Genomic DNA, 24,411 nt, shown 5'->3' with positions numbered 1-24,411 from the left:
TTGAGCCACAGGCGCCACCCTTACTACTCTTTTTTAATGAAAGAGAAAAGTAAAATAACTTAGGTCATTATAATTTTATTATTAACTGTTACCTACACTAAATCATAAATCTAAGTGATACACTTGTGATTTACTTAGATTTTACAAGGACAAGTGCTTTAAGTGGCTTTACATATGTGGCATTTACTACTTACCAATATCTTATAAATGTTACTATTCCTTATTATAAAGAAACTAAAACACATGTACATAGTTTATCCAAGGTCACACAACTAGTTAGAGATAGACATGGAACTCAAAGCTAAATGAGTCAGACTCCAAAACCCTTGCTTGTAACACGACACAAAACAGGTTTCAAATGTGGCAATGGGAAGCCCAGGTATAATGTTTTGGGAAAGGAGACCAGTAATTGAACTTCGATTTTTCTCTTCTTTATGACGAGATCATTCTCATTCATATGGATACTCAATTCACCTAAATATTCTTGTACTAATGCCATATTCAACAATTTTCTCACTTTGATATAAATCCAACTATAGCTATGCCCTGATCACAAGGATTTTGACTATTTTCAGTTACATAAAATAATAAATTTGGCTTCTAGTATCATGATTTTCATGTTAGTTTTCATTGCAACAGCCTATTGGGACTTGATTATTCCTGAGCACTAACAAGAACAAATCTCTGTGTTAAAAAAAAAAAAAAAAAATGGGATCCAGTCAGCTCCTATGCTAGTCTATTAACAATGCCACTTCCATTTTCATTCATGTATACTAATTAATTCTTTTCCAAAGTAGTAGAGAAATAACAGAAATGAGAAATAATGACCCAAAGAAGAATATCACTTAAAATAGTAAAGTGAATAAGCCAATATAAACTGGAAAATAAGATTCTTTTTTTTTTTTTTGGAGACAAGAGTTTCACTATGTCGCCCTGGGTAGAGTGTCGTGGCATCACAGCTCACAGCAACCTCAAACTCTTGGGCTTAAGTGATTCTCTTGCCTCAGCCTCCCAAGTAGCTGGGACTGAAGGCGTCCACCACAATGCCCAGCTATCTTTTTTTTTATTGCAGTTACCATTGTTGTTTTAGCTGGCCCAGACCGGTTCAAACCCACCAGTCTGGGTATATGTGGCCAGGACCCTACCCACTGAGCTACAGGAGCTGCCCTAGAAAATAAGATTCTTGTCACCATCTCTTTGATTATAAGAAGATTCTTTTCTTCTATCAGGGTGAAGACGAAAAGGCCATACAGCTCACCAGGAAATCTAAGTAGGAATTCTGGGGTACCAAAAACAGGATAGGGTACCAAAAAAAAAAAAAAGGAAATTTAAGCAGGGCTCTGGAAGCCAACAGGAAGATAGGGTAAGAGGGTATAAAAATTAATTTATTTTTTTTTTTTTTGATAGAGAGTCTTACTAAGTCACTTTCGGTAGAGTACCATGGTATCACAGCTCACAGCAACCTCAAACTCTTGGGCTTAAGTGATTCTCTTGCCTCATACTCCCAAGTAGCTGGGACTACAGGGGCCCGCCACAACACTTGGCTATTTTTTTGTTACAGTTGTCATTGTTGTTTAGCAGGCCTGGGCTGAGGTTCGAACCCTTCTGTCTCGGTATATGTGGCCAGCACCCTAACCACTGAGTACATGTGCCAAGCCATAAGAATAATTTTTTAAAAATGCCCATTGAGCACGAGGGCTGTCCAATGAAAAGATTATTAATTTAAAGAGAAAACAAAGTAAAGAAAAGGAAGAAAAGGGAACTACAGCAGTACCAACACACAGGAAACTCTTAATGTTAGGATGGAATTCACAAGATTAAACCCAAGAATAGGGGTGCCCATAGCTCAGTGGTCAGGGTGCCAGCCAAAAGCTCCCGGGCTGGTGGGCTCAAACCCTAGCCCAGGCCTGATAATGACAACAACAACAAAAAACATAGCCAGGCGTTGTTGCAGGCACCTGTAGTCCCAGCTATCAGGGAAGCTGAGGCAAGAGAATCACTTGAGCCCAAGAGTTTGAGGTTGCTGTGAGCTATGATGCCACAGCACTCTACTGAGGGTGACAAAGTGAGACTATCTCAATTAAACAAAGAAAAAGAAATAAAAGATTAAATCCAAGAAAATATATCTAAATTGGGCACGTTTAAATAAGTTATTACCCAAATACATAGTCATCTGCTATGAAATATACTTGAAAAATGAAAATTACATTCTCTGAAGTCCCCAAACAGAATAAAAAATGAAAAATAAATTATCAACAACAATTGCCTACTGCTGTAATATTAAAATTTCCTACTGCTGTAAGATAAAAAAGAGCTTCACAAGAAGTTTTTGAACTCAAATGAATGTCTAAGTATTAACTTTCATAATGTCTTCCAAAACACGGACAGGGATTTTTTCCTAATGCCCAAAATGGTATGGCAATATGCCTGGCATATAATTTTACAAGATATAATTTTATATCTTTAAATAAAATTTAAGTTTTAAATAAAATTAAATAAAAAATAAATAAAAATAAATAAAAAATAAAATTTAAATTTTATATCTTTAAATAAAATTGAAGTTTTAAATAAAATTGTAATTTGAACACATAATTTGGTATGAAAATATAAACCTAGTACACTGATGTTAGTGAGAAATGTTTCACATGAAAGAAAAACCTAAGAATTAAAAAAGAAAGATAAGAACAATCTATCTGGCTCAGTGCCCGTAGCACAGTGGTTACGGCGCCAGCCACATAAACCAGGCTGGTGGGTTTGAACCCAGCCCAGGACCGCTAAACAACAATGACAACTGCAACAAAAAATAGCCAGGCCTTGTGGTGGGTGCCTATACTCCTAGCTACTTGGGAGGCTGAGACAAGAGAATCGCTTAAGCTCAGGAGTTTGAGGTTGCCGTGAGCTGTGACGCCACACACTCTACCCAGGACAACAGCTTGAGACTCTGCCTCAAAAATAAATAAAAGAAAAAGGAACATTCAATCTAAGAGAAAGAAAAGAAGGGATGGAGAAAGATAGGAAATTGATGGGATCTGTAAAGCTGAATGGAAAAAATTGTATCTTTGTTTCCACTAATAGTATTTCCTTCAAATTTAAATGTAAGCAAAAAAATACAGTAGTATAAGAAATACTTGTGATTGTGTCACCAATAAAGTCACATGTAAGCCAGATGTAGTGGCCCACATCTATAATCCTAGCAGTCTGGGAGGCCAAGGCGGAGGATCGCTTGAGCTCTGAGTTCAAGACTAGCCGAAGCAAGAACAAGACTGCATCTCTACTAAAAGTAGAGAAAACTAGCCAGGCATAGTAGTGGGCACCTGTAGTCCCAGCTACTCAGTAGGCTGAGGCAAGAGAATCACTTGAGCCCAAAAGTTTAAAGTTGCTGTGAGCTATGATGGCACTCTACCCAGGGTGACAGAGACTGAATCTCAAAAAAAAAAAAAAAAATCATATGCATGTTCATGTATTATCATTGTTGCATCTCTCAAAACATCATTTATGCTCATCTCTTCTTTAAAATGACATCAGTTATTAAAACTTGTTGCTACATCTTTTTAATTAATGTGTTATAAAGAAGCACATATTAATATGTCACAGATTTGTTTTATTGATCCTTTAGTAATTGCATTTCAGTATAGTTGGTTTCCTTAGCATTTTATTTCAGGCAAGGGACTGACAAAGGGCTATCAGACTGGGAAAGGAGTATGTATTACAAAAAATATTATGAACATCTGATCTAATTGTATAGTTTAAGAAAACACGTAGAATATTCTTTTCTCAGTTATAATCTTGTTGTCAACTAAAAGTTATAGTCAAGGTTTATAATAGCTTTTAAGAGGCTTAATGTAAAAAACATTACTAGAAATTCTTCCTTGTAAATTATAAAAGACTAGTTTCTTGCTAAATTTGCATATAAATTATGTATGTGCATTAAGTAATTATAAGTACACAGAAAAATAACTAATTCATGTAACTTTAAAAGCAAACTGTTCGAGTTTGATTTCATCAGTGGATTGATATACGTAAAAATTAGTAGATGAAAGCCAACAAAAATAAGACTTACAATATCAAAAATGGTTAAATCTGGTTATTTATTTTATTCATTTTATTGTCAGTGTTAAACTATTAGGTTTTTGGGAAGATGAAGTAAGTAGATTAGTTTAAAACAAAACAGAAACTTAAATTAAGTGTACGATTCATGAAATTATTAAAAAAACAAAGAATACATAAAATAATCCAGCAAAATCTCTTGTTCATTATTATTATTTTATATATTAACTTTTAATGCTTTCCTCACCTGCCCACCGGCTATAATGGCTCCAAAAAGATGCAATAAGCAACACTTAAGACTTTCCTTGAGATGTTCACTTTCCTGAAAACATTCTGTAAATATAATACACAGATAAATAAACAAATAAGATTTCTCTTTTACAATATAATTTATCTCTAAGAAATGTCTGATATAAGCATGAGGAACTATTTGTGAAAAGGCAAGAATGTGTTTAAAAGCAAGGCTGACATGCATTTTGTCTTAGAAAAAGAGAAACCATCTGTCAGGTGACACTTTAGGGTACCTCAAGTTATCTCATTTATTTCTCTTAATATTCCATATAAGGATGGTATTTTGGCAAGGTACAGAGGCTCATGCCTGCAATCCTAGCACTCTGGGAGGCAAGAGTATCCCTTGAGTTCAGGAGTTTAAGACCAGTCAGAGCAAGAGTGAGACTCCATTTCTACTAAAAATAGAAAAAATTAGCCAGGCATTGTGATGGGCACCTATAGTTCCAGCTACTTGGGAGGCTGCTGCAGGAAGACTGCTAGAGCCCAGGAGTTTGAGGTTGCTGAGAGGTAGGCTGATGCCCTAGCACTCTAGCCTGGGTGACAGAATAAGACTGTGTTTCAAAAAAAAAAAAAAAAAAAATATATATATATATATATATACTATTTTGCCCCCATTTATAAATAATCAAATGGAAAGTTAAAAATTAATTTCCTACCTGAAGTCACATGGCTATGAAGTGACAGAAGTAGAAATTAACCCAAACCTGACATAAATTATATGTCTCTTTAGTAACACTACTGCCTCTTTTTTTTTTTTAGAGACAGAGTCTCACTTTATGGCCCTCGGTAGAGTGCCGTGGCCTCACACAGCTCACAGCAACCTCCAACTCCTGGGCTTAAGCGATTCTCTTGCCTCAGCCTCCCGAGTAGCTGGGACCACAGGCGCCCACCACAACGCCTGGCTATTTTTTGGTTGCAATTGGCTGGGGCTGGGTTTGAACCCGCCACCCTCGGTATATGGGGCCGGTGCCCTACCGACTGAGCCACAGGCGCCGCCCAACACTACTGCCTCTTATTAGCATAATTGACTATAACTAGTTAATTATAAAATGAAAGAGTTGGCCCTGAGTCCACTCCAGGGCCAATATTCTAAAATTCTGGTACCAAGAGTAATCTTTCTTTAAATGTCATAAATTATGTTATTGTTTTTTAAAAGGTTATACATGCATATGACCAAAAAAAAAAAAAAAAATTGAAACAGCATAAAACAGCTGACAAGGAAAAATAAATCTCCCTCCAACATATTCCTCAATTCACCACAATGTCCCTGCCTAAAAATGAAAAAGAAAAGGCTAAATATATACACTCCCATATCATGCTTTTTTGTTTTTTTAAATTCATACATTCTGGCTATTGTTACATCTTAATAGATACATCTGCCTTATTCATTTTTATGACTAGTAAACATACATCACTGCAATGAGGTACCTTCCTTTAGCCTGTTGATAAACTATTATGCTTTTCCCCTTCCTTTTGAGGCCAATAATTCTATAATGAATATCCTTTTGCATATATCATACACACGTAGACAAAACTATAAGAATAAAATTATTTCCAATTTTATATAATAAATGTTATGAAAAACAAACAGCTAGAGGTTAAAACAGCATTGACTAAAATTTGTAATTAAAAAATTAAGTCATTCCAGCTGTATCAGAATAACTGGCACTACTCATGCCTTCCAGCTATAAAAAACTAGCCCCAGAAATCGGCAAATAGTTCACTTTGCGTTTTCTTTGTTTTTTTGTGACAGAGGCTCACTTTGTCACCCTTGGTAGGTGACACAGGTCATAGCTACCTCAAACTCTTGTGCTCAAGTGATTGTGTCTCAGCCTCCCGAGTAGCTGAGACTATAAGTGCCCGCCACAACACCCGGCTATTTTTAGAGACAGGGTCTCACTCTTGCTCAAACTGGTCACAAATTCCTGAGCCCAGGCAATCCACCTGCCTTGGCCCCCCAGAGTGCTAGGATTACAGGAATTCACTTTGTGGCTCAGTAACAACCCTCATATGATGTATGACATCTTACAATACAGCAAAAAAACTACAAAGATACCTAGAAGCTGAATAAGTCTCTAACTTCATACAGAGACACATAGAAAGATAATACATATAAAAGATGTAAAACATATACCATGTTGTAAACTCTAATTGTAAGATTGCTGGAGAGGCTATATAAATTCACATCTGACAAAGCATACGAAAGAAACATTACCAATGCAAAACAAGGAATATTACCATGGGTAAAGAGGAACATTTGATTATGAAACACAGGCTAAAAATGAGACTCAATAACGTTTAAGTTAATTAAAGTCATAAAGAATATGTTCTCTCGGCGGCGCCTGTGGCTCAAGGAGTAGGGCGCTGGTCCCATATGCCGTAGATGGTGGGTTCAAACCCAGCCCTGGCCAAAAACCACAAAAAAAAAAAAAGAATATGTTCTCTCACCATAATGGAAGTATAAAGTAATGAAAAAAACACTCCAGGCATAGTGGGTCATGCCTAAAATCCTAGCATTTTTGTAGGCTAGGAGTTAGAGACCAACCTAAGTAACATAGTGAAACTACATCACTTAAAAAAAAAAAAATTAATAGGGCATGGCAAGATAGGAGGGTGAGGGCTGAGCCATAAGAATCATTTAATCCCAAGAGTTTGAGGTTGCAGTAAGCTATGATGACACCACTACACTCACTCTACCCCAGGTGACAGATTTGAGACACTGTCTCCAAAAAAAAAGTGTTGGAAAAAGAAAGAAAGAAAGAAAAGAAAGTAACAAAAAAAGTATCTGGAGACTCTTCTCAAGAGGATGGCATTGAAAGCAAAAAAGGCCCCTGTCCTTCCGAAAGCCAAATCAAAGGCTTTTGAAGGCCAGGCAAGGAGTGCTGAAAGGCATCTATGGCAAGAAAATAAAAAGATCTTAACATCACCCACCTCTGGTGGCCCAAGACATTGTGGCTACTTCAGTAGCCAAAATATCCTGAGAATAATACCCATAGAAGTAACAAGCTTGACTGCCATGCAATCACCAAGATCCCCTTAGCCACTGAGTCAGCCATATAAAAGAAGACAACACACTTGTGTTCATTGTGAATGTCAAGGCCAAGAAAAATTGTATGAAACAGGATTCAAAGCTCTATTATGGTGATGTGCTTAAGGGTTGACTCCCTTATCAGGCCCAGTGGAGACAAGAAGACATACATTTGCTTAACAAGCTCCTGACTATGATGCTTTGGATGTTGCCAACAAAACTAGGGTCATCTAAGCTGAGTCAAGACAGCTAATTTTCTTTTTCTTTTTTTTACACAGAGTCTTAAGTTGTTGCCCTGGGTAGAGTGCTGTGGTGTTATATCTCACAGCAACCTCCACCTCTTGGGCTGAAGCAATCTTCTTGCCTCAGTTTTTTTTCTATTTTAGTAGAGACAGGGGTCTTATTTTTGCTCAGGCTAATCTCGAACTCATGAGCTCAAGCTATCCACCCACCTCGGCCTCCCAGAGTGCTAGGGTTATAGGCGTGAGTCACAGCACCTGGCCAAGACAGTTAATTCTAAAAACAAAGATTTTCAGCTTAAAAAGGATCTGTAAACTCCCCACATTTGCAGATTAAAGAACACATTTCCTTTTCTTGAATTAATATTTTAATTGACAAATACAAACTATATACATTTATGGTGTGCAACATGATGTCTGGAAATATGTAAACATTGTGGAATGTCCAAATCAAACAAAATATGTGTTACTTCACATAATTAACGTTTTTTTGTGTGGTAAGAACACTGAAAAACTGCTTTCTCAGGCCTACATCATGACTCATGCCTGTAATTCTAGCATTGAGAGGCTGAGGCAGGAAGACCCTGGAGGTCAGGAGCTCAAGACCAGCCTGAGCAAAGCAAGACCCACATCTCTGCTAAAGATATAAAAATTAGCCACTCCTGGTGGCATGCACCTGAGGGTGAGGCAGGAGGAAATTGAGCCGAAGAGTATGAGGTTGCTGTGAGCTAGGCTGAGGCCATAGCACTCTAAAAAACTGCCGTTGTCACCATGTCACAGATCAGTCTCCTAAAATTCTTCCAAACTGAAATTTTGTATCTTTTGACCAGATTTCCCTAATACCTCCAACAAAAGATTTCTTAGTAACCACTGTGTCCAAAAGAATCTCAAAATCAGAAAATATGTATTTTTTATTTTGCGACAGAGTCTTACTCCATCACCCTAGATAGAGTGCTATGGTGTCACAGCTCACACCAACCTCAAACTCTCCGCTTAAGCAATCCTCTTACTTCAGCCTCTCCAGTAGCTAGAACTACAGTGCCTGCCACAACACCAGTTAGTTTTTCTATTTTTAGTAAAGTCAGGAGTCTTGCTCTTGCTCAGGATGGTCTGGAACTCCTGAGCTCAAGGGATTCACCTGCCTCAGCCTCCCAGAGTGTAAGAATTACATGTGTGGGGCAGCACCTGTGGCTCAGTGAGCAAGGCGCCGGCCCCATATGCCGAGGGTGGCAGGTTCAAACCCAGCCCCGGCCAAACTGCAACAAAAAAATAGCCGGGCGTTGTGGCAGGCGCCTGTAGTCCCAGCTACTCGGGAGTATGAGGTAGGAGAATCGCCTAAGCCAAGGAGTTGGAGGTTGCTGTGAGCCGTGTGATGCCACGGCACTCTACCAAGGGCAATAAAGTGAAACTCTGTCTCTACAAAAAAAAGAATTACATGTGTGATTCACTGCTGTGTAAGAAAATACTTTAAACCAGCAGTTCTCAACCTGTGGGTCTCAACCCACAGGAACGTATTAAAGGGTTGCAACATTACAAACATATCAAAATCTGTGGGGCATGCCTAAAACAATATTTTGTATCCATACTAGAAAAGAAAATCTTTTAAAAATTTAATTAAAGGGCCAGGCGCGGTAGTTCATGCCTTCAATCCTAGCACTCTAGGAGGCAGAGATGAGTGGATTGCCTGGAAGAGTGAGACACCACCTCTAAAAAACAGCCAGGTGTTGTGGCTGATGCCTGTAGTCCCAGCTACTAGGGAGGCTGAGGCAAGAGAATGGCTTGAGTCCAAGAGTTGGAGGTTGCTGTGAGCTATGATCCCGTGACACTCTACCAAGGGCAACAAAATAAGACTGTCTCTAAAAAAAATCTAATTAAAGGCCTAAACTTCTACTCTAAGAAGCTAAAAAAAGGAGAGCTAATTAAACTAAGAAAAGAGAGATAATAATAAATAGGAAAAATTAATGAAATAAGAAATGAACACTTAATAGAGAAAAATCAATAAAATCAAAAGCTGGTTTCCTGAAAATATGAATATAATTTTTTTAAAAGAGCTGGAATCTCACTATGTTGCCAAGGCTGAGTGTAGTGGCTATTCCCAGATGTGATCACAGCCACAGCGCACCAGAGTTTTAAACTCCTGGGCCCAAATAATTGTCCTACCTTAGCCTCTTGAGTACCCGAGACAACAGGTTTATGCCAATATCAATATAATTTTAAAACCTCTAGCTAGAGCCAGGCGTGATGGCTCATGCCTGTAATCCCAGCACTGTGGGAGGCTGAGGAGGGAGAATAGCTTGAGCTCAGGAGTTCGAGACTTGCCTGAGTGAGAGTGAGACCCTGACTCCTAAAAAAATGAAAAATCCGGCTGGGTACTACGGCAAGTGTCTGTAATCCCAGCGGCTTCCAGAGGCTGAGGCAGTGAGATGCCCACAGCTGGAGTCTGAAGATGCAGTGAGCTATGATTCCATTGCACTCTGTTCAGGGCATAGGGTGGAACTCTGTCTCAACAAAAAATAAATGAATAAAAATAAAAAATAAAGAAAAAAAAAAACCTTTAGCTAGACTGATCAAAAAAATGGAGAGAGGGGGCAGCGCCTGTGGCTCAACAGAGTAGGGCGCCAGCCCCATACGCCGGAGGTGGCGGGTTCAAACCCAGCCCCGGCCAAAAACTGCAAAAAAAAAAAATGGAGAGAGGTCAGACATGGAAGCTCACTCCTATAATCCTAGCACTCTGAGAGACTGAGGCAGGAGGACTGATTGAGCTCAGGAGTTCAAGACCAGCCTGAGCAAGAGCAAAACATCCATCTGTACTATAAATCTAAAAATTAGCTGGGTATTGTGGCAGAAGCTGGTAGTCTCAGCTACTTGGGAGGCCAAGGCAAAAGATCACTTGAGCCCAGGAGTTTGAGATTGCTATGAGGTAGGCTGAGGCCATGGTACTCTAGCCTGGGTAATAGTAAGACTCCATCTTTAAAGAAAAAAAAAAAAAGGAAGAAAAATATAAATTACCAATATCAGGAATAAAAGAAGGAATATCTAAATACCACAGATTTTAAAAAGAAATATTATAAACAACTTTGTTCCAGTAAATTCAACACAGATAACACAAATTTCTTGAAAGATATGAATTACAAAAACAAGAAGAAATAAGAAATATGAATAGTCCTATATCTAGTTAAGAAATTGACTCCCTAATTTTAAAAGTTTCAATGAAGTAAACTCCAGGTCCAGATGGCTTTGTTAGTGAATATTAAGAAAATCGTAATAGCAATCTCAAATCAACTCTCACAGAAAACAAGAGGAAAAGAGAACAATGCCCAACTCACTTAAATGACCAGTATTATTGTTTAAGCCACCTCTCAATGATATTTTCTTAGGCCAGCCAGAGCAGACTTACAGATTTTGGTACCAAGAACTGGAGTGTTGCTGTACCAAATACCTAAAAATGCAGAAACAGCTATGGCACTGGGCAATGGAGAAGATGGAAGAGTTCTGAGGTGCATGCTAGAAGTAGAGTTCTTTAGGGCAACTCTGGTAAGGCCTCAAATGAAAACAGGCCTCAATTGAAAACTGAGGGAAAGGCTCGACACCTGTAGCTCAAGTGGCTAAGGCGCCAGCCACATACACCTGAGCTGGCGGGTTCAAATCCAGCCCAGGCCCACCAGACAACAATGACAGCTGCAACCAAAAAATGGCCAGGCGTTGTGGCGGGCACCTATAGTCCCAGTTACTTGGGAGGCGGAGGCAGGAGAATCCCTTGAGCCAGGAGATGGAGGTTGCTGTGAGCTGTGATGCCACAGCACTCTACCCAGGGTGACAGCTTGAGGCTCTGTCTCAAAAAAAAAAAAAAAGAAAGAAAGAAAACTGAGGGAAAGGTGATCCATGCTATACAGTGGCAAAGAACTTGGTAGAACCATGTTCCAGTGTAATGATTTTCAACTGGTATGCCACACACACTAGTGCACCATGAGAGCATCTTCAGTGTGCCACAAAAATTTTTAAAGATTGATGATTATATTTTTTCGAAAGAAATTCAAAGTACAGTAAGTATATACTTTTTTTTTTTTTTGAGACAAAGTCTCACTATGTCGCCCTTGGTAGAGTGCTATGGCATCACAGCTCACAGCAACTTCCAACTCTTGGGCTTAAGTGATTCTCTTGTCTCAGCCTCCCAAGTAGCTGAGACTACAGGTACCCTACACAAAGCCCAGCTATTTTTTTTTTTTGGTTGTTGCAGTTGTCCTTATTGTTTAGCTAGCCTGGGCCGGGCTCAAACCTGCTATGTTCAGTGCATGTGGCTGGCGCTGTAACCATTGTGCTACTGGCACCAAGCCAAGTATATTCCCTTTTTTAATTCTTTTTTTGAACAACATAAGTGTGCCATGGAAGTTTAACTATAGGTTCAAGTGTGCCGCGAGACAAAAAAGGTAGAAAAAAGTATTCTAGTGTTTTATGGAACATAGAACTTGCAAGTAACAAAATTAGACGTTTAGCTGAGGCAATTTCTAAGCAAAGTGTGAAGGAATACTTTGATTTCTCCTGATTGCTTATAGTAAAATGCAAAAGCAGAGAAATGAATCAGTGAGGATTTGCTAAGCCAAAAATAACCAGAACTTGGAGGATTTTGAAAATTCTCAATCTATCCATACTGTAAAAAATGAAGTTTGTTCTAAAAAAAAAATCTTAGGGGTAAGGCTAATGAACAGAACATAGTTATACCAAACTAATAGACTTAATCAGATGTCTCAGCAGCAGCCAGGAATAAAGATAAAACTAAAGGGGATAGAAAAAGTGGAAAAGAATGAAGGACCTCTTTTTTTTTGGTTTTTGGCCGGGGCTAGGTTTGAACCCACCACCTCTGGCATATGGGACCGGCGCCCTACTCCTTGAGCCACAAGTGCCGCCCTCTTTTCTTTTTTTTTTTTTTTAAAATAACAAGGTATCACTCTGTTGCCCAGTTTGGAATGCAATGGTGGGATCATAGCTCACTGAAGCCTCAAGCTCCTAGGCTTGAGCAATCCTCCTGTCTCAGCATCCCAGCAACTAGAACTATAAATGCTTTGCTAAATTTTTAAAGCTTTTTGCACAGACACAGTATCACTGTATTGCCCAGGCTGATCTTGATCTCCTGACCTCAGGCAATCCTCCTGATTCAGCCTTCCAAAGCATTCAGATTACAAGGGACTTCTTGTATTCTATAGAACCAGACCAAAAAGCTGTTTAGTTATGAACACGTGCTATTCTTCGAGGAAAGGAAAAAATAATACCACAGACTCTGGGGACAAGGCTGTTGCCTCCTCCTCCTTGGGCTCTAATGGGGTATGTGATCCCCTCTCAGGTTTCAGTATGCCAACATGACCCCACCCAGTGCTTCAAGGGCAGGGCTGCCCTAAAGGAGAGCCATGTGGGTAAGCCTATACAGAAAGTAGAGCAGAAAGGCAGAGATACTCTACAGAGCCACAGGGGTGAAGGTGACACTAGTGGGCAGTGCCTGTGGCTCAGTGAGTAGGGCACCGGCCCCATATAGCGAGGGGTGGGTTTGAACCCAGCCCCGGCCAAACTGCAACAAAAAATAGCTGAGCGTTGTGGTGGACGCCTATAGTCTCAGCCACTTGGGAGGCTGAGGCAAAAGAATCGCCTAAGCCCAAGAGCTGGAGGTTGCTGTAAGCTGTGACACCATAGCACTCTACTGAGGGTGACAAAGTGAGACTTGGTCTCTTAAAAAAAAACAATTGCTCAAGCAGCTAAGGTGCCAGCCACATACACTGGAGCTGGCGGATTTGCTGCTTGAGCTGCTTGATCACCATTAGTAATACTGCCTTTAGCTAGATAATCAAACTCACATATCCACAATAGTGGATGGACAGCTCGGGCCCACCAAACAACGACAACTACCACCAAAAAAAAAAAACACACAGTCGGGCATTGTGGCAGGTGCCTGTAATCCCAGCTACTTGGGAGGCTGAAGCAAGAGAATCACTTAAGCCAGGGGTCCTCAAACTGCAGCCCACAGGCCACATGAGGTGGTGTGATTGTATTTGTTCCTGTTTTGTTTTTATTACTTCAAAATAAGATATGTGCAGCATGCATAGGAATTTGTTCATAGTTTTTTTCTTAAACTGTAGTCTGGCCCTCCAACAGTCCGAGGGACAGTGAATTGGCCCCCTGTTTAAAAAGTTTGAGGACCCCTGAAGAGTTGGAGGTTGCTGTGAGCTGTGATTTCACAGCACTCTACACAGGGTAACAGCTTAAGACTCCGTCTCAGAATCAAAACAAAACAAAACAAAAAACCTACAAACCTATGTCTTGCTTAAACATAGATATAAAAATCTGTAATAAAATGTTAACAAATCAAATGCCACATTATGTAATCATAAAATCATGACCAAAGGTATTTTGGGCCAGAAATGCAATGCTAGCTTAACATTTGAGGTGGCGCCTGTGGCTCAGTGAGTAGGGCACCGGCCCCATATACCGAGGGTGGTGGGATCAAACGCAGCCCCAACCAAACTGCAACAACAACAACAACAACAACAATAAAAAAAAAAATTTGAAAATCAATCTTTGTATTTCTCCAATTAACATGCTAAAGGTAAAAAACTACCTCAAATAGATACAGAAAAAGCATGTTAAAAAAAATACCCATTCAAAAATAAAAATTATTAACAAGCTAGCATTAGAAAAAAAGTTTCCTCTACTTAATAAAGAACATCAGTAGAAACATCTACCATTAACATCATACTAAATGGTGAAAGACTCAATTTTTTCCCTTCTATACGTAAGAACAAGGCATGAATGTATTCTCTCACCACTTCTATTCATTTATTTATTTATTTTGAGACAAAATCTCACTTTGTCACCCTCGGTAGAGTGCCGTGCCAGCTCACAGCAACCTCAACCTCATGGGCTCAAGTGATTCTCTTGTCTCAGCCTCCCAAGTAACTGCCACAACACCCGGCTATTTTTAGAGATGAGGTCTCGATCTGGCTCAGACTAATCTCAAACTCATGAGCTTAAGCGATCCACCCGCCTTGGCCACCTAGGGTGCTAGGATACAGGTGTGAGTCACTGCACCCAGCCAACCACTTCTATTTAACAATATAAAATGGCATATAGTTTGGAAAGAAAAAATTAAAACTGTCTTTTTTGCAGACATGATTATATACATATAAAACACAAAGGAATAACATTGGGCTACTCTAATTTATAAGCGAATCTATCATGCTCACAGATACAAGATCAATATGCAAAAATAAATTATATTTCTATATACTAGTGAAAAACAATTGGAAAATACAATTAAAAACAATATACTATAATACTTTGGGATCAAGTAACAAAATAATGTGCGTAACCTATATATACAACATACAAAAGCTTCACTATCTCTACAGCACTGCTAACCCAGTGTGTCTCTCACATCTACCAATGAAGACTCCTGCTAAATAAAAATTCCTTACATTGGGCGGTGCCCATAGCTCAGTTGGCAGGGTGCTGGCCACATACACCCAGGCTGGTGGGTTCGAAACCAGCCCAGGCCAGCTAAACAACGACAACTGTAACAAAAAATAGCCAGAAGTTGTGGCAGGCACCTGTAGTCACAGCTACTTGGAAGGCTGAGGCAAGAGAATCATTTAAGCCCAAGAGTTTGAGGTTGCTGTGAGCTGTGATGCCATGGCACCCTACCAAGGGCAACAGCTTGAGACTCTGTCTCTTAAAAAAAAAAAAAATCCTTTCACTGTTCTGTTGGCACAATGGATTCCTGTCCTGTATCTTCTAAGTGAGGCCAGTTCCAGAGATGGCCTATGATGGATATGTAAGTATGATTATCTGGCTAAAGCCAGTATTACTAATGGTGATCAATCAGAGTGGACACTACAATGATTTGCACCAAAAAGTCAAACAAAGAAATATTTCTATTTTGCTATATTTCCCAGGAAAAAAATAAAAGAGAACTGAAACAAATACAGCAAAATCTTTTTTTTTTTTTTTTTTTGTAGAGACAGAGTCTCACTTTACTGCCCTCGGTAGAGTGCCGTGGCATCACACGGCTCACAGCAACTTCCAGCTCTTGGGCTTATGTGATTCTCTTGCCTCAGCCTCCAGAGCAGCTGGGACTACAGGCACCCGCCACAACGCCCGGCTATTTTTTTTGTTGCAGTTTGGCCGGGGCTGGGTTTGAACCCACCACCCTCGGTATATGGGGCCGGCGCCTTACTCACTGAGCCACAGGCGCCGCCCAATACAGCAAAATCTTTTTTTTTTTTTTTTTTTTTTGTAGAGACAGAGTCTCACTTTATGGCCCTCGGTAGAGTGCCGTGGCCTCACACAGCTCACAGCAACCTCCAACTCCCGGGCTTAAGCGATTCTCTTGCCTCAGCCTCCCGAGTAGCTGGGACTACAGGTGCCCGCCACAACACCCGGCTATTTTTCGGTTGCAGTTTGGCCGGGGCTGGGTTTGAACCCGTCACCCTCGGTATATGGGGCCGGCGCCTTACCGACTGAGCCACAGGCGCCACCCAATACAGCAAAATCTTAAGTCTAACAAATTTGAGTGGGAAACACAAACTCAAAAAACATATGCAGTGTTCTTTTTATATTCTGCAAATAAATTTTTAAGTATTTTTGAAAGATGGCATAATCATTTTTTTTTTTTTTTTTATTTAGTTATTTTTTTTTTTGGCCGGGGCTGGGTTTGAACCCGCCACCTCCGGCATATGGGACCGGCGCCCTACTCACTGAGCCACAGGCGCCGCCCGGCATAATCATTTTTTAAGAGCGAAAACTAGAGCTCCTATAAGTCACATATATATTGGCTAACTCTAAGTTTTCTATTTTCAGTGAAAATTCTTAAGTTCTGGCCAGGCATGGTGGGTCACATCTACAATCCTAAGCATTCTAGAAGGCCAGGGTAGGAGAATCCCTTGAGCTCAGGGGACTAGCCTGAACAAGAACAAGACCCCATCTCCACTAAAAACAGAAAGCTTAGCCAGGCATTGTAGTGGGCGCCTACAGTCCCAGCTACTCAGGAGACTGAGGCAGGAGGATGGCTTAAACACAGGAGTTTGAGGCGCTGTGAGCGAGGCTGATCCCATAACACTTTAGCCTGGGCAACAGTGTGAGATTCTGTCTCAAAAACAAAAAAAAATCTGAAGTTCTAAAATACACCGTCACTAAAATATTCAGCTCTTCTCAAAAGAAAAACTTTGAAAACAGTAAATAATAAAATAAATAAATAAATAAAATAAAAATAAGAACAATAATCCCAGCCAAAAACAAATGATGTGCCATATTTCAGTGACATGTTCTTATAACCTTAACGTTATACATTTATAAAGCTAAATCAAGATCAGAATCAGAGCAAGAATAAAGAATAATCAGAGTAAGAAAAAGTAGAGGTTACTTACGATAAAAGAAAGGGATGAACTCCACCGTGAGAGAAGCTGGTTTATATTTCTGTCTGCTCTTTTCCACAGTACTAAGGATCCGTCTATCATTAAAAATAAATTCATAACAATTATAATGTAATATTGTACTTTTGATTTATATATTGAACAATACATCTCCAGGACTGGCATAATCTTCAAAAGGAAGTCCACCCAACAACCTAAATGCTTATCAATTAAAGGACTTCTTTTTTTGATTAGCTAGATTAAGTTTATAGCTTAATCTCTAGATTCCTCTTTTTGAAGCATGTGACATGGTAGCTAAATTTAAGCCAGACTAAGCAATATTAAATAACTGGAAACTGAACAAGAAACTAGCCCTTAGAATTTCCAATTTGTAAAAGGATGTGTCCAGCAGTACTTCTAAACTGATAGCTAAGGCTAGTAGCTTATTATAACAGTAAAATTGAAATTCATCAGAAATCACAGTATTCTGCCACTTTCTGAAATTTCATCTGGAACAATGAGTTCATACCATTAGCTACTTTCATTTTAAGTATGGGCTGGGACTATTTTTGTTTTTAATGAAAATTCCAGTAGTTCTGATAGATGTGATTACTTCTACAGACTTCCATAAGCCTAAAACAAATTGCATGTGCTTTGATCAATTCAACACAAAAAGAATCTCTTGCATGGGCATGGTGGTGTGAAGATTAGAGAATAAAGGGCATTATTAGGATATTCCAACTAGTGGAATGGTAAAAAAAAATTTTGGTTAAATCACAGGTATTTTTTATGTTCTGAAAAAGCACTTAATATTTTTAGGTAAAGCCAACAAAAATGAAGAACAGCTGAAAAACAGTCACACAGAAATCCATTTATCTAAATATGATCTACGTTTAAGATGTCTTCTTGATGACCACAATTGAGCTCTTGAAATTACTTTCCTTATAATTATTTTAAAGTTGAGAATAGGCACAGTGAGCAGGGCGCCGGCCACCGACACCGAGGCTGGCGGGTTCAAGCCGGGCCCAGGCCTGCTAAACAACAATTACAACTGCAACCAAAAATAGCTAGGTGTTGTGGCAGGCTACTGTAGTGCCAGCCACTTGGGAAGCTTAAGCCCAGGAGTTTGAGGTTGCTGTGAGCTGTGACCATAGAGTAAGCCAAGCAGAATAAGCATGCCAGGACTCACTCATGGCAGAATAAAGGGTTCTAAGATCCAGATCTAACATCCAGATTCATTAGAAATCATATTAGATGCCATTGCTGCTGCACTGCTTTCCAAGGATATGCCTATTTCCAGGCGCTGTGTCATCGCAAACTCCCTGTGTGAGCCTCCTCCAAGCCCCAAGCCTATTAATGAGCCGTAGGGGGGGCGGGACATGTGAGACCCTTCCTAAGAAATTTAAGTTCCTATTCTCTCTGGTCTCTCCTCACCCAATTCTCTTTGGTTTTTCATATTTAAATGTTTTGATTGTTTGCAGGGGAGTGTGGTCTTGTGGCCTTGATAGGGCAATCATCCCTTTTTTTGGAGACAGTCTCACTATGTCACCCTGGGTAGAGTTTCGTGGCGTCACAGCTCAGACCAATGTCAAACTCCTGGGCTTAAGTGATTCTCTTGCCTCAACCTCCCAAGTAGCTGGGACTATAGGTGTCTGCCACAATGCCCAGCTATTTTTTGTTGCATTTGTCATTGTTGTTTAGCAGGCCCAGGCCAAGATCAAACCTGCCAGCCGCAGTGTATGTGGCTGGCACCATAACCACTGTGCTACAGGCGCCAAGCCAATTATCCCCCTTTCATGTACGTAAGACAGGAAATCAGTGCTGGGGGTGGTGAATGGGCAAAGGGTTTACATCCTGCCAGATTTTCTAATTTTTCTATATGGATACATAAATACCATGATCCTGCTCTAGATAAGAAAGGATCCTTTGGAGAGGTAGTCTTCCTTCAGGGGCTTCAAACTAGCAGATATGCTTATCTCAGGCCTTCTTCTAGCCAGTGTATTAGCTAATTCTGGAGACTTTAGGGGCTAGCTTTCCAGGCAATGCCTCAGGCAATGCCAACACCATGTCTTCAACACAATTAATCCCCTAACCAGGGAGTATAGAGCAGGAAGGAAAAAGAATAAGTAAGCCTCAAAATGAAAGGAACTTGACAGGGAAGCTGGGGAACGGGGCACTGAAGAGACTGAGGAAGGGGATTCATGACAGCTATTCCAAATGTCCTTATACCTTGTAGTTTTTTCTATCCCTTCTCCCTCCAACCAGAGGAATCCTCCCAAACCCTAAGAAATTGCTCTTGGAATCCCAGCTACTTGGGAGGCTGAGGCAAGAGAATCGCCTAAGCCTAGGAGTTGGAGGTTGCTGTGAGCTGTGTGACGCCACGGCACTCTACCAAGGGCGATAAAGTGAGACTCTGTCTCTACAAAAAAAAAAAAAAAAAAGAAATTGCTCTTGGTTGCTTCATTCCTGGTACACTTAAAACAAATCTAGGCAGTGTCTTGATCTATCTCTGTTGCGGGGGAGAACATAAAATTTGGGTCCAGTGGAGACCTGGAGGAAAGGTAAAGAGAAGTGGTAGTCCCAGGAGCCCCTAATCAATTTTCTTAGTAGATAGGGCCCACTAAGCCACATGACCACTAAGACACTATTTCCTTGCACAGGTAACAGTGCAGGGCCTGAAGATGGCTAAACCCAGGATATACTCTTATTTAAATAAAGTATTTTATCACTATAAGGAACATACAAAGTGTGTTACCACATCATCTATTTATGTTTTCTCAGTTATCTTTACCTTCATCTAATGGTGGCTATTCAAAATGAAACTTAGAAACCATGAAAAACCTATAAAAAAACACTTAGTAATGAAATGTTGAATTTTTCACTGTACTTGTCAGCATCACTCCATCAACAGTTCTGAATTGTAGCAATGGCAGTTGTTTTCCGTCTTCAGCTTATTTTCGGCGGTACCAGTACTAGAACCAGCCTCTTGGCCACTTGGCAATATCTGCACCAGCTAAGTCAGTGGTTCTCAACCTTCCTAATACCGCAACCCTTTAATACAGTTCCTGTGGGTCATGACCCCCAGGTTGAGAACTGCCAAGCTAAGCAAGCTAAGCAAGTTAAGGAGGCTTCCTTAGCAGTCTGAACTCTATTAGAGCTGTATAGTCTCTTAAAGTCTAGATCAGGGGTCCTCAAACTGCGGCCCGCAGGCCACAAGAGGCGGTATGATTGTTTTGTTCCCGTTTTATTTTTTTACTTCAAAATAAGATATGTGCAGTGTGCATAGGAATTTGTTCATAGTTTTTTTCTTAAACTATAGTCCGGCCCTCCAGTGGTCTGAGGGACAGTGAATTGGCCCCCTGTTTAAAAAGTTTGAGGACACCTGGTCTAGATTCTAGTAACTCCTTCTCTTCCTTTTGTTCCCTCATTCTCCCTTTTTAGGCAAAGTAGCCGATTCCTAAAGTCACTATCTCTGTATTAATACAGCGTCCTACTTTTGCTTCCTCAATTCTCTAATATTTGTTTAACAATTTCTTTTTCTTTTCTTTTTTTTTTTTTTTGTAGAGACAGAGTCTCACTTTATCACCCTTGGTACAGTGCCATGGCGTCACACTGCTCACAGCAACCTCCAACTCCTGGAGGAGTTGGCAATTCTCCTGCCTCAGCCTCCCAAGTAGCTGGGACTACAGGCGCCTGCCACAACGCCTGGCTATTTTTTTGTTGCAGTTTGGCAGGGGCCGGATTTGAACCCATCACCCTCAGTATAATGGGCTGGTGCCCTACCGACTGAGCCACAGGCACCGCCCCCAACAATTTCTTTTTATTATCTCTTCTTTTTAAATATCTAGTGTGGCTTCTGTTTTTCTAACACAAGCTCTAACAATCAAAATTAAATGGACAAAATATTGCTAAAGAGCATTTTAACTATGAAATATTTTGTATAAAAGAAAAATTTTCATGAAAAATATGTACACTCTATTTGATGCTACTGTGCTTTTCTTTTTTTTTTCTTTTTTGAGACAGAGTCTCACTTTGTTGCCCTCGGTAGAGTGCTATGACATCATAGCTCACAGCAACCTCAAACTCTTGGGCTCAAGCTATTCTCTTGCTTCAGCCTCCTGAGTAGCTGGGACTACAGCTGCCCGCCACAATGCCTGGCTAGTTTATTAGAAACTTGAGCTCTGGCAATCCACCTGCCTCGGCCTCCCAGACTGCTGGGATCATAGGCATGAGCCACTGAGCCCAGTCTGATGCTACTGTGCTTTTAACATTTCTATTAGATTATTAGTATTCAACTGTATTGTAAAATACAGGTTCAGAGTATACTTCCTGTAATTATCTAAAGTAGCATTTATCACTAATTCATTCTCTCCAATGTAGTTCTCTAGCTCCGAATTAAATATATGTGTCTTATATATCTTTCCAATCATTTTCATACAGAACACTTGCCTGAAACAATCATAAATGACATTCAGATTTTAAATGAATATAATTTATAAGACATACCCTGAAATTCTCTGTCTCCAATTCCTATATGGATCATATAAACTTTCACAAAATGCCAATGCATGAATCACAAATTCTTCAATTGATGTCTGATCTGCCATTTCCTTCTCTTTTTTTTTGCTTTTTAACTGAGTAGAAAGTTAAAACATAAAATTAAAGACAAGTTTTATTCATTATCTGACAATAGATCATGTCTATTCAAATAAGCCCAACTTATTCTTTAAGACTACAAGAGTCATTTAATCAAATGTACTGGATATATTCTCTCTACTTTTAGTTATATATTCTAGGATACGTAATAAATAGCCAGACATCTTTTAAAAAAATAATGTTTTCAATAAGAGGGACTTACGATGAATAATAAATATATAAAATCATAAATTACATCACATAAAAATCATTTATAAAACAAATTAACTTTTGATTAAAATAATATTAGTTATATATTAATAACTACTTACCTACTTTTAGATAATATGTATAAGATTTCCAAAATATATATTACCTAACAATGATTTTAATTCTCTTCTCAATTATTACCTCTTGGGAAAACATTTAACTACCTTTACTATATTATAAAAAACAAACAAATAAATATATTACTTCACACCTACTTGCTGAATGTAGAGTGTTGTCATGGTAATGACATGATTAATGTATGAGCAAGTCCCAATTTCTTCCACATTTGATAGATTTCTGTGAATAAAAGAGACTTTTAAATATTTTTTAAATATGAAACAGTTAATAAAATGGATGTTTAGATAGGGTATGGTAGTTCATTCCTGTAATCCTAGCACTTTGGGAGGCCAAAGCACCATGATCACTTGAGGCCAAGAGTTTGAGACAAAGCTGGGCAACACATCAAGACAATGTCTCCACAAATATAGAATAATTATCCAAGTGTGATGGCATAAGCCTATAGTCCTCACTATTCGCGAGGCTGAGGCGGGAGGATTGCTCAAGCCCAGGATTTGAAGTTGCAGTAAGCTATGATGACAACACTGCCTATAGCCTGGGCAAGAAAGTGAGACTGTCTCAAAAAACAAACAAAATGTATGTTTATGTATTCAGCTGGGATTCTGAGAACACATGTTAGCAAACAAAATGCAAATAACTCTTTTTTTTGAGACAGAGACTCACTCTGTCACATGGGCTAGAGTGTCATGGTGTCAGCCTAGCTGACAGTAATCTCAAACTCCTGAACTCAAGCCATCCTCTTGCCTCAGCATTCCAAGTAGCTGTAACTTTAGGCACCTGCCACAACACTGGGCTGTAAATGACTTCTATTAAAACATAAGATCAATACAGTTGTATAACTACTTTCCTACCAAGAATGTGAAATACATCTCAAGACTCATGTATCTACTATAACCCGAAAATGTTTGCAAAGTACATGCTGATTAGCATCCATTTAGGTACTAGTAACAGTTCACCCTGGATACAGGCAATGGTGGGGGGGGTACTCTGTTTATAGTGAATTTTAAGATAACAAACTGGTGAAAAGTCAGTCTATTTTTTACCATCACTAATCACCAAATATTCCTTGTTAAAAATAATCTTTTATTGATGGAAGTCCTCAAATATTTGCTTCAGTTTTTCATTTTTGAAAATATAAGCTTCAAATAAGTATATTTTTATTACTTAGCCTTCATAAACATTGTATTCTACATGAAAGTTAATTCAGAGAACTTCCAGTTATATATTACCAGTCCTGACAACCATAAACCCAGTTACACAAATACATTTTGAGAGTAAATTTTAACAGTTTTAAATCACTTGAATTTATTTTAGGCACAGTTCATATTCCCAAACCCTCTATATTTCTGCTTTTATACATAAGATGTGAAAAAATCAATGATAGTTCTGTGACTATAAAGAAAACAAAATACAACTTGAATTACTTGCATTCTAACATATATGACAATTATGAGATTTTGTATTTAAAACAATGATACAGAGTGTGAACTATGAGGTAAGAGATTTTTGCTTGATAATATAAATTCCATTTTAATTCTAATTTAATGGAATTTAATTAATATAATACATTAATTGATATATTAATATATTACATATTAATATATTTAATTATATTTATTAATTCCAATTTAATATAAATTCCAGTGAATGAAATATTATACCAGCTTTATATATATAATTGTAATTGCCCCAAATTAGAAGTAACCAAGATGCCCTTCAATAGGTGAATGAATAAAAAAGGTGGAATATTGGGCGGTGCCTGTGGCTCAGTGAGTAGGGCGCTGGCCCCATATGCCGAGGGTGGCGGGTTTGGACCTAGCCCCGGCCAAACTGCAACAGAAAAATAGCCAGGCATTGTGGTGCGCGCCTGTAGTCCCAGCTGCTCGGGAGGCTGAGGCAAGAGAATCGTGTAAGCCCAAGAGTTTAGAGGTTGCTGTGAGCCGTGTGACTCCACGGCACTCTACCCGAGGGCGGTACAGTGAGACTCTGTCTCTACAAAAAAAAAAAGAAAAAAAGGAAACAGAATGATTTCTGTCATGCTTAATCAAAGTGTCATTCGTATTTAAAAAGTTTTACACTACAAGATTCCAAATATATGACATTCTGAAAAAGGCAAAACTACAGACACAATTAAAAGATCAGTGGTTGCCAGAGGTTGGGGTGGGAGATGAAGGGAATGAACAGGTGGAACACAGGCCATATTTAGGGTGGTGAAACTATTCTGTATGATACTATTATGGTGAGTACTTGACAATCTGCATTTGTCAAAACCCACACAATTATATACAATATAAATAGTGAACTCTTAATGTAGACTATGGACTTTAGTTAATAATATATCAATATTGGTTCATCTACTATAAAAAAAGAAAAACCACACTAAAGCAAAATGTTAATAATAGGGGAAATTGGGGGCTGGGGAAAGGGATAT

The 24,411-nt window shown here is 39.1% G+C and overlaps 1 protein-coding gene across 8 annotated transcripts in view; it reads right to left on the bottom strand.

The window, feature by feature from the left end:
- The window catches only part of NBEAL1 (neurobeachin like 1), a 226,669-nt gene that overhangs the window by 165,358 nt on the left and 36,900 nt on the right, over nucleotides 1–24,411 (bottom strand). For 7 of the 8 annotated variants that reach the window (XM_053596936.1, XM_053596939.1, XM_053596938.1 and 4 more), the window contains 4 exons: nucleotides 22,118–22,199; nucleotides 21,504–21,631; nucleotides 17,013–17,095; nucleotides 4,295–4,380 (listed from right to left, as the gene is read on the bottom strand). In XM_053596936.1, the coding sequence (XP_053452911.1) occupies nucleotides 4,295–4,380; nucleotides 17,013–17,095; nucleotides 21,504–21,631; nucleotides 22,118–22,199 (379 nt within the window). Of the gene's footprint in view, nucleotides 1–4,294; nucleotides 4,381–17,012; nucleotides 17,096–21,503; nucleotides 21,632–22,117; nucleotides 22,200–24,411 lie in introns of those variants that run through there. The other variant, XM_053596941.1, reaches the window with a different exon arrangement.

This window comes from Nycticebus coucang, chromosome 7 (genome assembly GCF_027406575.1).
Source record: "Nycticebus coucang isolate mNycCou1 chromosome 7, mNycCou1.pri, whole genome shotgun sequence".
NCBI classification, from domain to species: Eukaryota; Metazoa; Chordata; class Mammalia; order Primates; family Lorisidae; genus Nycticebus; species Nycticebus coucang.
Note: the sequence above shows the minus strand (reverse complement) of the source record. Positions and strands in the feature narration are given on the sequence as shown.